This window comes from Teleopsis dalmanni, chromosome 2 (assembly GCF_002237135.1).
Source record: "Teleopsis dalmanni isolate 2A chromosome 2, ASM223713v2, whole genome shotgun sequence".
Classification (NCBI taxonomy): domain Eukaryota; kingdom Metazoa; phylum Arthropoda; class Insecta; order Diptera; family Diopsidae; genus Teleopsis; species Teleopsis dalmanni.
The window spans coordinates 207381630-207401054 of NC_051847.1; the positions used below are offsets into that span (position 1 = coordinate 207381630).

The 19425-nt window shown below is 29.2% G+C and overlaps 1 protein-coding gene across 1 annotated transcript in view; it reads left to right on the plus strand.

Annotated features, from left to right (window-relative positions):
• Positions 1-19425, plus strand: part of LOC119676637 (synaptogenesis protein syg-2-like) — an 80525-nt gene that overhangs the window by 44055 nt on the left and 17045 nt on the right. Inside the window, exons 6-8 of the mRNA XM_038087887.1 lie at positions 11840-12046; positions 12984-13129; positions 13225-13375. Coding sequence (XP_037943815.1) covers positions 11840-12046; positions 12984-13129; positions 13225-13375 — 504 coding nt within the window. The remainder of the gene's footprint in view (positions 1-11839; positions 12047-12983; positions 13130-13224; positions 13376-19425) is intronic.

Below are 19425 nucleotides of genomic sequence, written 5' to 3' on the forward strand. Positions count from 1 at the left end.
TCCCATGTACAGATAGTCCCATGTACATATACTCCCATGCACAGATTTTTTACGGAATATCTACGAAGCACACAAAAACAAATAATAATAAATTGTGTAAAAAGTGTATAAAACATTTTGTTTTTAATTTTTTATAATTTTTAATAAAGTTGCAGTCAAAATCAGTAGTTAAAATTTTTTGTTTAAAACATAATTTAAAAAGTTATTAAAAAGTTCATTTCACAATAAATATTTTTGTACATTTTTTTTTGGCTAAAATTTTGCTAAATTTTGTCTATTTGCTTGCACTGTGAAGTAGCGAGAGGAAAGTGCAGCAGGTTCAGCATAAAAATGTCAATGGCAACAACTTTAATTGTCAATTTGCCTTCTGACCTAACACAGAAAACTCAGTTTTTTAAGCCGACTTAGTCGAAGTAACGAAAATTCCTAAGTCAATTACTTGTCTTACGTGCCTGTTAACAGTACTAACCAGCACACACATATACCACAGCAACGTAATGACAACAGAGCAGCACAGCACAGCACAGTACAGCATAGTACAGTACAACATAATACCAACAACAACCGCAACGCAATGACAACGAGTAGGAATGACTACAAAGGCAATTGCAATGGCACTCACACTTGCACTCTCACTCACACTCACACTCAAGTTGGCAGCAGGAATGAGGGACACAACGAAATATCAGAAACGACAAAACAATATTTGAACGTCAAATCGCACAATCTCGATCAATCAATCTTCAATCAAGCACTTCAAAGGAATTTCATTTGTTATCCAAAATGTTACAATTCGATTTTCTCATGTATGTAAAATTGAAAACAAATCTAAACGAATGTGTGTGTGAGTGTTTACGGTTCGAATTAGTGAGGCCAAGTCCATTTTTGTAGGACATGAAAGACGGATTTTTTCCTTTACTCTGTATGGTTGATGTATTGTGCAACATAAATTGGTTTCGGATTTGTTTTTTATAAGTCGAGTCTTTATATGCTGATAAGCTGAAATGATTTTACTTTTTTTTTAATAAACTTATGAAATATCCTGTTAAGAAAATTACATAAAATTATGTATAAGAAATTAATAGCAAATATCAATTAGTAAATACAGACCACAAATGTATAGAAATACCAATTATACTATGTTCAGACAAATCTTAATTTCGCAAAAATCTTAATTTCATTGAAACTTCGTTTCAGCGAAATTAAGTAATTTTTTTCATACAAAATTCAGTTTTGAGGTTAAAATGAAATTAAGGAAAATAGCCTTAATTTTCTTGAAACGAAGGCTATGCGTAAAATAAACTTAAAACAAAAGATAAAGTTGAGATAACGAAAAAAGGAAATTTTTTAAAAATAAATGTCAGTGACATTTAACTTTAATAAAATCTGGATATAGTTTGAAAGTAGTGCAAAGTTTTTCCATTTGAATATAGAGAACGAACTGTAACTGTTATTAATTTAAAATAAATTAAAAAATAATAATTTACATACCTAAAATTCACTAAAGCTAATAAAACTACTGAATGCCATCTTTTGTAGTTATGATAATCAACTTTTAAAATTTTCCATGCGATTTGTAAACAAAAAACATAAGATTTCCTTAATTTGAGGCAAAATGAATACTTTCGAAATTAACTTAATTTCATTTTTACGAAATTAAGGAAATTTGGCTATTTAAAAAAAGTATTTCTTTTAGACAGGATGCTTAATTCAAATTTTTTCGTTACTGACAAAAAAGTTTCCCATATATAACACAAACAAAATATACAATATTTTTCTAGTGCTATGCATGAAATATTTTTCACCGACTCTCATGAAAAAGCTTCATGGGCTACCTGTAACGTTTAAACAAGGAAATCGAGAAACAAAAACCCTATATGAAGAAGAAAAAGTCTTCTTTTACCAGATCTCTGTCCGAAACATTGGCGACAACAACCAAATTATATAAATCACATATACAAATGCTTCCGTACCCACCAAATTCATTAGGTTTGGCATTAACCACCTGATCGTAGACCCCAAAAAAAATATGCTCCAAGGAAAGACATTCGCCTCCGATAAAAGGATCATAATTGAAATTTAGGCATATTTGAAGGCTAAAAAAGACAACAGAAGTAATGAAATGTCAGAAAGTACATTAAATAGTTTGGAAGAATAAAGCCAAAAAGTAGTTCTTAATGAATGTGGTTGGTTGTGGAAAATTATATCATAGGTTGCAATATAGCATTGCCATTTCTAATTTTAATGATAGTAATATTTATGGAAGAATAAACAGAAGAAGTTGTGTTCGTTGAATGTAAGTGAATTGATTGGCTTAACTAATTGAATTTCTATTAATTTGATTTATTAATTTTCAAATATGTGAAACAATATTTTAACAAGTAATGTAGTATTTTATTCGAAATTTTCGAAATAAAAATCTTTAGTTTTTTAATTAATACAACTTTATACACATTAACTTTTAAATCCCCTATTCAATTTGTTATTGTTATTTATACACGTTCTTAATTAATGTAATTGGAAGTCATTTATTTATGTTTAGTATCAATTGAACAATTTTAATTAAATAAATGGAGAAAAATCAGTAAACCCATTTACTTTTATAACCAATCACAGCGATATTAACATGTACAAGTTCGAGTGCAGGAGCTTCAGTTTAGAAATCCTTTAAATCCGTTTTTTGTTTTATGACCAGCGCTAAACGGAAAAGCCCACACTCCGGCGTTGCACAATCACAGTTGAGCTACTGGCTGCACTACATGAGCACGTGCCCTTATACGTTTATGTCCACTTCATTCATTGCCTCATTGCTGTATCGATGCAGCATATATGATGCAGTACCACTGGTAGCTTCCTCCCTTGGCATGTTTGCTTCGATACAAAACGTAGTCGGATGAACGCACTCCACAGATTAAAATGTTTACGTGAAGTTGTTTGTTTCAGAATTATTTTTTTTAAGTCCGTGCCGCCAATTTTTTGTTCCTTTTTTCAAAACGGGAATGTCCTCTTTTATTTTGCTGCTCCTTTGTTTCTGTTGTTGTTGTGGTTTTCTATTTTAAAGTGCACTCATGTCATGCGAAAGTTCGAAATAATGAAAAGCGCAAAAAATATCAATTGTGTACTTCTATCGGATTCCGATTGTTTAATTGCAATTTAATTTACTGATTGGAAAGGATATTGCCATAGCTTGCAGAGTACAAAGTGCAATGAAGCATGCTTATGAATGGAAAGTTGTTATAGAAGTGCTTAAAATGTAAGTGCTTCAGTTGTTTAAAGCATGAAAAAATACTTTATTGATATTTTTATTCAGAAGCAATTAGAAGGAAAAAGAAAAAAACGGTCTAATGGATATCTAAGCAGTCTTAGCTATATAAATTAATTGCTTCTTCTTCTTATTTGGCACTACAGTCCAGTATGAACCTTGGACTCCCTCACGATCTGCCTGCATCTGTCCGTATCTTCTGCTACTCCCTTCCAGTTCAGTACTTCAAACGTTCTTGCATCACCATACACGTTCTCATCCCATCTTGTTGTCATCGGCTTTACGTTGAATATGCTGTTCGGCTTTCTCTCCGACCTCACATGAGTAGCCCATTGTAACCTTTGCGACTGAATTAATTGCTAATTGTAATAAAATATTATAGATAGTAGAAATAGTTTAAATAAATCTCTTTTTAATTGCTGAACACATTTTCGGCATATGATCTATCAATTCCATTTTACATGTACCATCTTTTTTTATTTTTAAACCATATTTCCTGTTTAAATGAAAATATCATTTATGAAACAAGAAAATTTCCTCTTATATTAAGCAGAAATATGGCATTAAATATTTCTTTACTAAATACTAATACGGAGAAATTGTTTATTCATTGTAGAGAAAGTTTTGCATTCCGTATATTCCTATCCATTTTTAAAAGCGTACTGTCCATTGTTTCTTACTTCCATTAATAATAAACACTGAAAGTTATTTTAAGTTCAGCTTAATGGAATCAGCATGATATATAAGAGTAATTAATTTTTTAATTTCAAGCCAAAGAATTGTAAAATTTCATTGCCTAATATTGTATATTAGAGGAAAATTTGTAACCATGGTCCTAAAAATTCATAATTGCATTGTGTCCTGCTGTGCTTACGTACCTTCTACACCAAATATTTCGCATTAAAAGTTTTGAAAATTGTTTTATAAAATATTTTGCTTAAACTAATAAACCTTTTCCTCATGAGCTCAGCAAGTGATTTTAAAATTTGATAGTGTTCATGTGGAGTTACTCTAATAAAGTGAGCAAAAACAATAACAAAGACCTTTAACAAAATATTTATGTTTAAAATTTATTTTAAATACAAATTAAAAGACATAAAAAGAAACTATACTTAAAATTAACTTTTATTATTTCTGAAATGCAGATAATTTTTTTATAACTCTAAACATAGTTTTTTTAGCAGATGATATGTGAATATATAAACTATATTGGTGGATTTAAACCTTATGTATATAAAAAATTATACACAAATATGTCCATACCAAATCAATTATGGTTTCCAGTTTTATAATATATAACTTTTATATTATAGTTTCAAAATTTGTTTAAGAATTAGTTAGTTGGTTTCCATATCGAAAGAGCATTCTCATTCGTCTTCGTTGCGAGTAAGAGTCATTTACTTTACTCACAATCGGACATGAAATGATGGAACTCGATTTCTTCAAAGCTAAACTGCACGTTTAATAAAAGAGACAATACTATACAAGATATTGTGATCGTCGTTACTTTTACGAGTTTTTCTATTTCGAAATTGAACCTCCTCAGTATGATCTTCTATTCGATCAATTTATGTTTAGTCAAGTTAGTTTACTTGTTTTGCATTTCATTGCAACCTTTCATTTATGTTGTGTTATTGTTAAAAAAGTATTCCAAATACCCTTTGGGTATTTTTACTATGAGCAGTAGTTGCCATCACTTATATGACTCGACTTATATAGAAGTCCGATGTTTTGTTAGAGATTACGCATAACAGCTTCTCTTGAAATTTAGTACAGCTGACAAGCTGTTAAGATGTACTTTCATTTTGCATTCATATGGCTGAGCTCGCCATTGTATGAATTATTGTCAATTGGAACTCAACAGTATATCTACGATCAGTGTTAACTGCTATCGAGAAATTGTTAATTGATAACTAATATATTAGGTAAAACTTATATTGGGCTTCTGTATTTGATTACGCATAACAGCTTTTCTAGAAAATTACTCAAGCTGGCAACAATTTGTTGAAGTCCATTTCATTTTGTTCTTTTATAACAAAGCTTTCAATTGTTGACATAAAGAAAATTCTTAAATGGAATATTTTGGTATACAATATGACAGAAAAACGTTATTTTTTATGAAAAAATATAATAGTTCTTCAACCTACTCATACCTGGAGTGACACCAAATCTTCAGAGAGTAACATATAATAGTTGTAGAGATAACTTGAACAACTTTTTTCTTGTGTTCAAATTCACTTATTTTCCTCCAAAAGCTTATTCCAAGTATTATCAATTCGGAAATTGTTGAGGCTCTTAATATTTGGGTCACGTATTCAGTAAAGAATATATAAGGGGATACAATGACTTCTGCATATTTGTATTCTTTATTGATTTCCATTTTAACACCAAAAATTTTTTTCTCTATCTTCTCACACTATCTTTATTTTTGATCTTGAAATATTTATAATTAACTTCCACAGCTTAGTAATCTATTTATAGATAACTTATACATATTCTTAAAATATTTACACGTGTATAATATTCTAACTGGATCCAAAAAACTCAAAACATAACAAAATTCCATTGCAGTTCAAGGTAAACAGGGTAGTTTTACCAGTATTACGCACTGTTATCACTAAACTAAGTAAGAGGGTCAGTAAAAGTAGAAACTCGTAACTTAATATGAATAATTTTCCTGCTAACTACCACAGAAAGTGCAAGGTAGAATCAAAATTCTAACAAATGCAGTTTCCACAAATGGTGAGTAGTTCACCATTGTTAAGTACGTCTAAGTAACGAAAACACTTTTAGCTAAATTTTGAAGCAAATGCTGTCCAGTACCAACTTATTTATCTACACAAAATATTAAACATCCACAAGTGCAAACTGGAGCAAGAATAAAAAAATAACAACATGACGGCATGTGCTTGAAAGTTTATGTATGCAGGCTGCAAGTATTGAGTTGTTAGCATCTCGTAAAAAGTATGAAATACGAGTGTAATACTGTTATTATACTAGGTTGGCAGCAACAATGTTGCAAGTGAAAAGAAAATTCTGCAGAGCAGCAACGTAGCAACGTAGCAACGCAGCAACGCAACGAAGCAACAAAGCAAAACAGCAAGCAATTAAAGGTAATGGCAAGTGCAGTTGCAGCAATTGTAAGGATGCTAACAATATTTGCCGCAGCAGTGCAGTTACAGAGATGGCAATTGCAAACAGCAGCTGCCTCCACTTGAGCATACAATCAAAGATATTCTACAGATATGCTTGACATTAATGCTTTATTCGTGTTATCCTTAAAATGTTGGCCTCGTCCTTTATATAAACGCAACGATATCTGTGAAAATTTCATAAGCGCCAACAGATTAAAACAACAACAATGATGACAACAACAACTACGAAAAAAGTATCAATTGCAGCAAACGAAATTTAAGTTCCTCTTTGGTCTTCACTGACTGGTGTCCTATATGGAATTTTCGTCATTTTTTCTTTCCGTACGCATACTCTGCTTAAGTATGCAAGCATAAATGAATCCTTTGCCTGTGCGTTTGTACGTGAGTTGAGAAACAGCTGATATGCTTAAGGATGTCATTTCGTTATTTGCTTTTGCTGTTCACACAATAATTCGGCTCAGTGCTGGTTTTATGCATATGAATTCGTAGTGACAATGTATCTGACAACAAAAATTCGTTCATCCAAAAAAGTGTTGCCAAAAAGACTGTTCGGTACTTCAGATGGTTGGTTGTTTGGTTCGTTGGTTGGTTGGTTCGTTGGTTGGTTGGCAGGCACAAAGTTCGTTTGGACACAAAAAAAAACGCATAATAAAATTCAATGACGAATTGTGGGAAAACAAATTAAAAGCTTTTGGGATAAATTTCACTTCTCTTCTCTCAGATAGTTTTCCTTTCTGCTGCCAACAGTTTTTTGCTCTGCTATTTCGCAAGGATTTATTTGCAATATTAAAGTAGTGCAAAAGAAAGTAGAAGAAAGCAAGTCTTCTGCATTTTTGGTTGAAAATTCTTGTTATGCCTTTTAATAAATTAAATTTACTAATTTAATTTGTGCCGAGCATTTTAAGATAAACTTTTGCTGACAACTTGAGTAGTTTCAGAAATTTGTACGAAAATGTTAACAAATTGTGGCATTAGTTGTGGAGAAGAGAAATTGCTTTAAGAATATTGAATTAAGCTTAGCGGAGGTATTCCAACTTAGATTTAAATTTTTTGTTGAGTTTGAGGCAAAGTTTCAAATTCAAATTTCACTTTAAAAAATTTTGTTTTATATGAAAATGATTGGAATTTATTTAGCAACTAAACAGATATTAAGGATAAATAACATATTACGGTATTGTGAATACAGAAATGGATTCGCAAGCACATACCTATTTGTGGTTGACGCTTTTTTAGAATAAACATTCAGAAGTTTTATAGATTCGAAAAAAGAATGTAAGCTCGTTTACTAAAATAATGAGCCTAGGTTAGGTCTAGTTAAAAATCGAGTCCTTAACAGACTTTGACGAGCTTCACGTGCATTGCCGATGGATCCATTGTGTTGCCCTAGAGCTTTTGTTATTAGGTGTTCCACTCCTATTGATATAGTAAATCTACGTACAGAGGATTTACCTAATACACGTATTCTTACATCAAAACCACGTTCAACAATTTAACTAAATCATTTTGTTTGATTATTTTCCAAAGTAAACAGCCTGACAGAGATAACAAAAGTAGACTTGTTGAATCTCCTCAACTGTATCTGTAAAATCAAATATTTTAACAAGTACAATATCCGAAAATGATAACACTTAAGATAACTAACCTTTCCCAGGCAACTTTATGAGTATCACAATCGATAATAGATGTGTCTGAGTAGAAGTTATGTTAGTTGTACAGTACGTAACCTAACTCCAACCTCAAACTAACTTTAATATATACATTATTTTGCATAAGCAAACTGTCAATAAAACCGCAATGACAAGAGACTACATATTCGTCATAACAGCATATTGTCGATTTGTTCTTAAAATAACATAGGAATATGAAAATTTTATACGAATTGAGTTACAAAAATTGACAATAATAACGAAAAAAACTCCTTCACATCACTCGACGTATGCAAACAGTCAGTGCTCAATTCAGTTCATGAATATCAAAGAGTATTAATAGCACGTTAGCAACAGTGACAAAGCAATAGTAGAAAGTGCATGAAATAGATGAAGGAATAAAGGAAAGTGCAATTTGGTTTGTGATTTATTTAAGAAGTTCTATCATAAAACATATTAGCGTCGCAGTAAAGTAAGTACAATAATCTGTAATATATAACAAAAATATTGTTCATATTGACATTGCCATTTTTTAAGATATAATTATTCTTCCTATCACTTTCTATTTTTATATTCTAGTCGTACTTTGCATATTAATTTTCTATACAAAAATAAATCAAAATGAAGTCCGTAACAGGACGAGGTGTAAAATGTCCTCGTTACAGTTTAGTTCAAAATTCAAAAGGATATAAAAATAAATTAAATGAATGTTGCTCAATTTTTATTCAAACATTTGTACTTCCATAGATGAAAACTGTTATTTAATCCTTTTGTTAGTTATTCAATTGTTGTCAAGAGGTAAAAAATAAAGTAAAATAGAGTTTCTACTTTTATATAAATTTTATTTACATACTTGTAGATACGTATTTTCTGTTACTGATATACTGCTTTGTATTTGAATTTCGTAGCATGCATTTACTTCTCATCTCTGTTAAAAAAGTTTAACATTACATTCCTTAAGCACTGAGCACTTTAACTAAAATGTCCTTGTTAACACGAAACATCAAGTATCTAACCTCTGTAAACATATCGAATATTCAAAATAACTTCGAAAGTGCATAATTCACTTTTTTAGTTTATTATAAAATATATTTTAATCAAAATAAAATAGTTTAAAGTTTTTAATATGTGCTCAAAATATTCAAAAATCTTCGTAAATTAAAAATTAATAAAAATTTTTACATTGTTTTGGAAACAGCTTATGAAAATAATATGTGTATTTATATATATTGAAGTATATTGTATATACTTCGAAGTATATGCAAACAATTTACATCCAATTAAAAGTTGTTCTTGCTCAAAAAATATCTCAAAAAATAATAGCATCATAAAAATTTTTATTTCGTAGTAAAATTTAAAACTGAATCTAAATAAAATATAAAAAATGGAATCCCAGGGGATATATTTTAAAAAAATGTTTTTTTTTTTGAAATTCAATAGTTAATATTAGTACTTCAAAAATTTAAAAAATTTTAATTGTTTAAACAATTTTGTAAAAGTTCAATCAATTATCTTTGAAACGCGCTAAATTTCAAGTTTCTACCTTTTATAGAACTTGAGATATAGCCATTTGAAAATGTGTCTACTATGCCAATTCTCAAAACCCCGTGGGTCCATATCTCCTAGGAAAAAAATCAAAAAATTTTTTCCCGAGATACGTGTCTTCTTATTTTATAAAAGGAGCTCATAAAAAAAATTTCAGCCAAATCGGAGAACATGAGGTCATTTTTTGCCAAAATCCGTCCGGTTTGTAAAAGAATGACCTATATACTTATTATATTATTATTATTATAAAAATGATTAACTTATTATTATTACTATAATAAACTTTATTATTATTATTAAACTTATCATTATCAATCGCCTATAGCAGGGTTGTCCAAAGTACGGCTCGCGGCTAATGTTTATGCGGCCCGCGATATGTTTTTAATCTACTACCATTACGTCAATTTTCTTTTTGTGTACTCGTAAAACAACATTACTTTATTATTATGGTATACTAAACAAATTAATTTAAATTGATAAATTAATAAAACTAAATTTAACATTACATCCGTATGTTTATTATTGCCGAAAACAACTATTACCGTATGTATTTGTTTCTGCGGCCCCCAATCTATGTAGTGATTTGTATTGGCCCGCGATCTGATTTGAACAGCCCTGGCCTATAACATTAAATATGAGATATGTTTTTCAAATAATCAAAGAGTCAATTTAAAAACCATTTTTACAAGATATTTTAAAAATAATTCACTACTTCAGTTAGCATTTCCTCAAAGTTTTCACCTTTATGTAAAGATAAATAATGTTTGTTATGATGGAAAATTGTTCAACATAACATTTCATTTGAGTCATTAATATCAAAGATGTTATCTTCAATGAGCCCTGTTCAACATTCTTAAAACGAATTTCTTACATTTATTATTTTTTTATATACTTAATTTTAGTACCTCAAACTAATATAACAAAATATTTTAATACTTTTTCATTAAGATACCAGTATTATTTTGAAATATATAAAAATAATTTCATAATATCTTTGAAGTTCCAACCAAAATTATGTAAAGTTCTAAAGTGTCAACCGCCCACTTGGCTCAACAAACCATAAATGTTCAACATCGTCAAAACTGTTGAAAGTATCTTTTTCTCCTAGTATCAACTTTTAACAGCAAAAAGATAAAATCTTTTATCTTTTTACTTTAATTTTTAGCCAAAATTTCATTAATTTTCCACATGCACTCTCACAAAGTGCTTGAAAATATTTCTAGAATTTGATCTCAGAACACAATTACATTTATGACATTTAAACCACACTTTCCTTCGCCATGCTCCCGAAACTAACAATTTCCTAAACGAAGTAAAAGTAATCAGAGAAACTTGCGGTGACTCTGCAAAGTGATACCAAGTCGGATACTTTGCTACTTCGCCGGAATGTTACTTAAAATAATAATATTTCAGTGGTTTCCATTTCCTTAGTGACCCAAAAGTAGTAACAAGAAAAAGGAATATTAGATTTTCGGAAGATGTGTACTTTCATCGGGTGTAGTTTGGAAATTTAATGCCAAAAGAATGAGAAACGAAAAAAAAGAAAATTTCGCCTAAAATTTTTAGCACCCATGGAGACACAAATACAACGTATTTATGTATGTATATAATGGAAAATAATAATCAAGTTATGTTGCATTTTGCTGCAAGGACGCGATATTAATTTCGGCACCCAGGCAAATGGCACCAAACTTCGCAAATTGGTTTTTTCGCTTGCTTTGCTTGCTTTGTGTCGAAATGCAATTCTGTTTGTTCGTTAAAGGATGAAGGAGTGGAATCTGAACCAGTGAAATCTGTTGCCTTGAATTGCGAATGACCAAAATTCACGAAAATTTACTTAGTTCAGGGTATGGAATTTCACATGTGCTCATAAATTTAATTGCTTGATTAAGACCAGATTTGAAAACATGTGCAGAAAAGATACATACCATAAGTTTTGATGTAATTCAACAAAAGGAATATCATAAAATGTATGTTATATATACATATCGTTATACATATCGTTGTTAAGAAGGTTGTATGAGCTCGGACTCTACATTCGTTTAAATAACTGAAAAAATTTTATATAAAGCGGAAAGATATTTATAGTGTTGTGATGAATTGACTTTAAGTTAACATGACTAACTAATTAAGTATTAATTAATTATCTATAGCACACTAAATGCTATATATTTTTTCATGGACTTAAATTTTAAATTACTTATCTTATTTAAAATTTATTTATATTTCAGGTCGTCCGGAACCAGTGGTTACCTGGCTCAACGGCACACAGCTTTTGGAGTCGGGTAGTGGTGTTTCTATGGGAAGACATGTAACAGTCAATCGTCTGGAGGTACCCAATATAACACGATCAGCATTAAATAATACATATCGTTGTCAAGCTTCCAATACAAAATTGGTACCACCAGTGGAACGCAATATACGCATCGAAATGCTACGTAAGTGATCAATCAGAGTAGATAATTTAAGTAAATGCAATATGGGGTTTCATGGGTAGAATTACCTAACACTATTTCCTGTTTCAAATTTATAACATAATTAGCGAGATAACAGTTGCCTAAGTACCTTGATATTATAACAAATTTCGGTTAAATCGTTTACAATGCTCTATGCCGAAATAGTTTAGTTCTCCGAATATCGAACTCAAAATTTGCAAATGTTTACATTGATTCATAAAAATATATTATAGAATATATTATATTATATACGATTTAAAGATGCTAAGTCCAAATCCAAAAATGCAAAAAAAATACACTATGTTAGAAAGTATTATAAAATAAATGTTTATTATTAAATAAATGTTTATATATACGGGAAATGATGGATTTAAAATAGAATTCAAATATATTAAAATCCAAAAAATATATTTAGTTTTTTGAGTCTCATAAAATTAAAACGAAATGGACTTTTTCACTCAAATTTGACGAAATAAAATGTTTAATATTCCTTTTGAGCCAATTTTTCAATACAGAAATTTTCTGCAGAACACCTATAATTATAAAATTAAAATTAGTATTTAGTATTTAAGAAATGGTGACATTAAGCTAAGACAATTTTCAATATTTTAAGAATATATCCCCAATCCGTAAATAATTAAATTTTACATTACTTACGAGTTATATATGAATTGTCACAACTTTATAGCTTTGTGAAGCCAAAATGGAATTATCATCATATCATTATATGCTCTTACTGAGTGAAATGTACTGACTTCTCAAAGAATTTTGAACTTTAAAAAATTGATCCTAATACCACAAGTGCTAGTTATGAACAAAAAAGTCACTGCTTAAGTATAAAGTTGAATGCAGTAATAGAAAAAAAAATTTATGAAATTTAAAAAATTAGATAAACATGAAATTTGTTCTAACTTTTCAGTTAAGCCAACGTCAGTCAATTTGACCAACAAACAAAAAGTTTTTTCATCCGGAACACTTTATAATCTCACATGTATTGTAACCGGTTCAGTGCCAGATACAGAAATTCGATGGACACAAAATAATAGACCATTTAAACGAGGAACTGTAAGTAGAGCAAAATTATATTTTTTTTTAAAAATTTAACACTTAAGTATGTGTAAGGTCGATATTCTAAAAAATGCATTTACATATACTTTAAGCTTTCAACCTCACACAATGGCAACCGAGTGCAATCAACGTTATCCTTTAAACCACAACCTGAAGATGATGGCACCATGCTTAGATGTGAAGGTTCAAATCCTAGATTACAAAACTCTGCATTACAGGACGCTGTAATGCTCAACGTAATGTGTAAGTACATAAAATTTTCAATATATACAGTTAAGGAACTTAAAAATATTTCATATATATTTAATAAACACAAAATACTGTGCCACGAAAACAAAATTCTTCTCAAAAGTTTGCCAATAATTTTGAATCACTCATAAAATTGCACAAAAACGTAAAGGAAATGTATTTTAAAATTTGCTTTACCTGCTGACATAATAATGCCGCAATAAATTTCGTGTTTCGATTATCTTTGAAAAAAAAGTATCTACGCTTATTTATTTGTAAATAAAAATTTCGACAAAAATACGAAAACACAATTTTGAAGCCACAATAAAAGCAACAACAATGAATATTACAACTGCAGTAAAAAAAGTTATGCATGTCATATTCAATAAAGTTGTCAGCAGTGCTTATTTCGGCACAATCATAAATTTATTGAAATGCAAACTTTAACATAAACTCGTCCTCTTCAATTTCTACTGAACGTATTTCACACCCCAACGCCATCCTTCTCTTATATTGAAAAATTTACGAGTAAAACCTTAAATGCGTAAAATTATAGCGTACATGAGTTATTATGTTTGTACTTTCAACTTCTTGAAAAATGAAAACGATGTCTGTTTATTTGTCAAAACCGCAAAATGTGAATAGAGTTGCTATATGATACTCAATTTCATTTTATTTTATTTTAATTTATTTTATTTTATTTAGTTTTAATTTAATTTATTTTGTATAGTTTTTTTTTTTTGTTTTATTTTACCTAAAAATTTTTTAAAGAGGTTTTTCGTACTGTAATGAACTACAGCAACAAAAATTTATTTTTATATTATTTTAATTAATTGAATTTTTGGCTGACCTTGCAGCTGTTTCGAGTATTACCAAATACCCATCATCAGTGGTCTTAGAAATAATTATTGTATTTAATTATTCAAAAAGAATTTTTTGAGACTACAAGTATCAGGAATTGAACTCGTGTCCTGCAAAATTTGAAGCTCAGAGTCAGCGCACCTTAACCAACTGACCCAAAGCCGTACTTGACTTTTTATGTTCGCAAATTTCTCTGGAGTTTTGTTACTTTGTTGTGAAAATTTTATTAAGGAATTTACTTGTAGTGTTTATATTAGAACGAAATCATAAATCTGCTGTAGAATAATTGAATTAATCCTAAAATTGAATTAATTTTGTCTTAACATATCCTGGTGAGCTATCTCAAAAGACTTTCTAATGAGCGTTATGATCTGTACAAAACAGGATAGTCTCAGGTGACAGAAAATCGACTCTACTTGAGAGCAAAAAAGCCGATTTTATTATAAACATTTAGCTTAGATATGAGATAATAGCTGAAGTTGCTGACAGGCTACCGAATAAAAAATTTTAATAGCATTTAGAATTAGTAAGGCTACATGACTCTCATACATTATGGTGATTGTTGCTCTATTTGTGTTTTTCTTTAGACATTCTCAATTGGAGTATTTATGGCAAATAGTTATCCTTAATATAACAGTACGATTTTACATTTTCTTTTTGGAAAGAAGGTTCTAGTATAAAGATATACGAATACAAAAGATATCTCATGAATTTAACTAATATCATAAATTTATGATAAGATTCTCATGTATCTATGTTATGTAAAAAATATGAACTTTTCATTTGCAGCGGCAGTTACTTCTAACACAATTCACCTACCTAAGCCATATTTCCAAAAAATATTTTTATATAATAAATTATGTGCTTTATGCCGCAAATTTGAAATTTTCAACAAAACTGATAACAAACATAAATGCTTAAATTATCTATGAATTTTATTTATTTATTATTATTCAGTTTTTCTTTTGCCTGCCAACTTTTGCACTCTAATGCAACAGTGCTGAAAAGTGCTCATATATTATATGAAAACTTTATACTACACACGAAATTACATACGTACAGAGCACAATTTTGTTTATTTTTTATAATTGAGAGAAAAAATAATGCAAAACTTTTTAAATTTCATTCACTTATTCTTCATTCATATTATTATTGCTGTTGTTCTCCCCGAGGGCACAGTTTGAATAATTTCATGTGAGTTACATGGACGCGTTGCAGTTCCCTGGAAGGGCGGCGAAGTTAATGGCAACGAATTTCTGCTCTCACCCAAACACTACCCACACTTTCACCTACTCAAACAATAAGTTCTATCATTTTATTTGCCGAGCAGTGTTCTTCGGGAGAATATGCCAACCCTGTTGTAAAATATCAGGAAGTAGCTACAAATTTAAAAGACTTTGCGAAAACTTTTCGCAATATATTTTAACAATTTCTCAAATACTGACATAATCAGCAACACGCATTCATAAACATTCACAATTGCTCTGGAAAAGTGTTTTGCTACCAAACAAAAACTGAAAACTGAAAACTGAAAAGTTTTGCATACGTTTTTAAATTTATTATATATTTCATTTTTTCGCAATTTTGAAATATGTATCTGAATTTACTTTGTTGCTCGAAATTAATAATTCATCAAATATCATGCTTAGTTTGTTTGCGAACTTGTATTTTTAAGATATTTTTGGAAAAACTGTTAAAACTAAAATGAAATCGAAAATAAATAGCTTCTGGTTGGTAAGCGTCGTTCTAATTTTGGTATTGAAGTTTTATAAACTCATTTATTTCCTCAGTATTCTTTAATAAAAAATAAATGGCATATAACTTTTTTTATACACCAGTAAAGATTATTTGTCGCTCTCAGTTTTATTTTCATCCATTAAATGTTATTTTTTACAATAGAAGATCTCTATAGTGTTGTTCTGTTTGATTTTCATACCTATGATAAAATGATAAAATATATTTGATATTTGATTTTGACGTCAATTATGACATCCGTGCAAAAAAAAAACAATTTGTTGTTGCAATGCACTACTGTTCGATACCGCTTTATATATGAATACTCTTTTTTTTCTAAAAGTTATATTAAGAACAGTCGTATAGCCAGAAGAACGACAATATTGAGTTACTGAAGCCATTCTTGAGCTACTGAAGCCATCTCCATAATGAATCGGATGGGTGTATTATGTATTATGTGAAGATTAATTAATATAATTATCAATTTAAAAAATTAATAATAATCATAGATGAACTTCAAATGGCTTGTCAGATCAAAATAAAATTTCCATATATTTCCATATATTCCAACGATGACAAATATTGAAATTACGTTGAAGTTGTAGTTCAACTATATATGATCCTTTAAGCACTCCCTAAACAACCTTATAGTATGAGTAATGTGAACGTATGTGATTTATTACCTCAAAAGCGGAAACTTCCAAATCTTATCTAGTTTTTAACCCTGTTACCTTCAAACCATATTTTTGTACAAAAAAAAAAAACGAATACCTTAATAAATATTTGAGAATGCCAGGAACACTTAATTAATTAATTAACATCAAAATTTCTGCACTAGTACTAACAAATTAGAAAGCTTAGCATGAAAATGGAAGGCTTTTGTTTGAAATAGGTTGTACGGTTACTTTAATTATAGGATAATAAGTATATCTACAGCATTCGAAAGCTTAAAAACACGACAATTCTATTTAAAAGTCAACGTATGGTCACATTAAATATGAGAGACAACTATTTTAATATCTTTTGCATTCTAAAGATTAAAAAAACGAAAGTTCTATTTAAATGAGAACGTATGGAGATAAGTATTGGAGATAAGTATTTCGATGTCTATTGCATTCGAAAGCTTAAAAATACGACAGTTGTATTTAAATGCCAACGTATGGAAATAAGTATTGGAGATAAGTATTTTGATATCTATTGCATTCGAAAGCTTAAAAATACGGCAGTTCTATTTAAATGCCAACGTATGGAGATAAGTATTGGAGATAAGTATTGAAGATAAATATTGGAGATAAGTATTGGAAATAAGTATTGGAGATAAGTATTTCGATATCTATTGCATTTGAAAGCTTAAAAATATGACGTTTCTATTTAAAATTGAACGTATGTTCATCTTAAGTATGGGAGACAAGTATTTTAATATCTTTTGCATTCTAAACTTTAAAAATACGACAGTTGTATTTGAATGCCAACGTATGAAGATAAGTATTGGAGATAAGTACTTCGATATCTATTGCATTCGAAAGCTTAAAAACACGACAGTTCTATTTAAAAGTCAACATATAGTCACCTTAGGTATGGAAGGCAAGTTTTTGATTGTATATTGTTTTTGCGTTACACATACTCAAGCCTATATTTAGTTTCTTTTAGCAATCCCTACAGTTTTAGTGTATCGTAAAGACATTACATTTAGTAGATATTATGTCGTTCAATATTTACAAGCCTTTTTTTGGAATGAAAACTTTATTGTACTTCAGCAAAAGTAATGAAAACTGTTTTTTTGAGTCCAAGTTTTATAATCCTTGATAGTAGCGATACCGTTCAAGTATTTACATATAAAAATTGATATCAGTATCATATATAAATCCAATTTCGCTGACTTCGTAATAAATAAAAATATAAAAATTATTTACATATTTTAATAAAATCAACAGTTTTGCTTTAAAATATTTTTACGATTGACACGTTACGTTTCAATCACATGAAAGCTTAATTCGCATATGGAAAGTATAAAACTTTTTATGTCTGTTTTTCATATTTTACAATACTTTTAACATTTCAACAGAACAAGAATCCTTATTCCTGCATATATATGAATACATGTGTATAATTTTTTTCTACCGAACACAATAATGGCTTTCAAATTTATTATCCAATATTTTTATTTTATGAGTTTATGAGCAAAATGTTGATTTTACGATTTAAAATCATTTTCAATAAACCTTTGCGGTATTGCAATACTCATAAAAGTACAAAATTTCAAAAAGCATATAAAGTATAAGAGCATATATACATAAATACATCTAGTATATGTAATACGTCTTAATTATACAATACAGATGGATGATTACAAAAAGTACATCACAAGAACGTAACAAGTTGAATATATAAAATTTATTAAAACAAAAAAAAAATAATTTAATCAACTCAAATTCTGTTTGAAGAATGATTTTCATTAATATTTTTTTTGTTTATATATAATATATATGAGCGATACACGTTCAATTAAATAAAAATTTGTTGAGGTATACTTAATCTGATTAATTCAGATGTGATTTTTGCTTGCAATAATATTTATAATTAAAAATTTTGTATTGTAAAATACAGAGTATCAAAATAGATTCAAAAAGTATAGAAACCATAAATTATGATTAGTTACATTGAATTAATTATTTCAATTTTTTTTCTATTATATTAAATTATATATAACGGTTAGTCTGTATGTCAGACTTCACTAAGCAACCCAGAGGTCAAAACTGGTACTTTTATTTTCAGATGGCCTACCTCGTCGTGTTTATTGTTATGTCAAGAACATTTTTGTGATGCATGTATATTCAAGAGCTACCTTTATCATTATGGTGAGGGTTCCAGCATTAATTTCTGATTGTTGTTCCGAGTTCTCGATGAAATGTTCTACAAGAATTGTCGCTTTGCTCTTAACTTGAGCTAGACATCCACATATAGGTGGGAATTTGATAATGTTTTCACTTTCTTCTAGTAGATTCCGAAAAATTCGTCAGTTACTAACGAAAGTCTCTGTACATATAAACTCATTAGACTAAGGCTGATTGCATTGGTAATATTATTACTTATAACACAACTTTAGTTAATTAGTTTCCTGGTTGAACCATTTTGTCACCTAGATCATACTTTTTTGAGTTTTTCTATTTCATCACCTAATTATGTGGTCTTCAGATAAGAGCAGATACTTATTCTTACATGAGTACTGAAAAAATAACAGAAATATAATAGCTTACCACTGGACAAATATGAACGGTTTCATTTACTTCCCTTAAGTTGTAATATTTTCTGATATCAAGATTACGAATACGTTTTTACATCAACTGGCCTCGTTTAAACAAGACTTATTAGCAAGATTTTAGATTTGATAACATAAAGGGTATAAACTTTTGTTTGCTGTTTAGATATTATGAAGTTCTTCATAGCAATATTTACAGTATTGTTTCCGG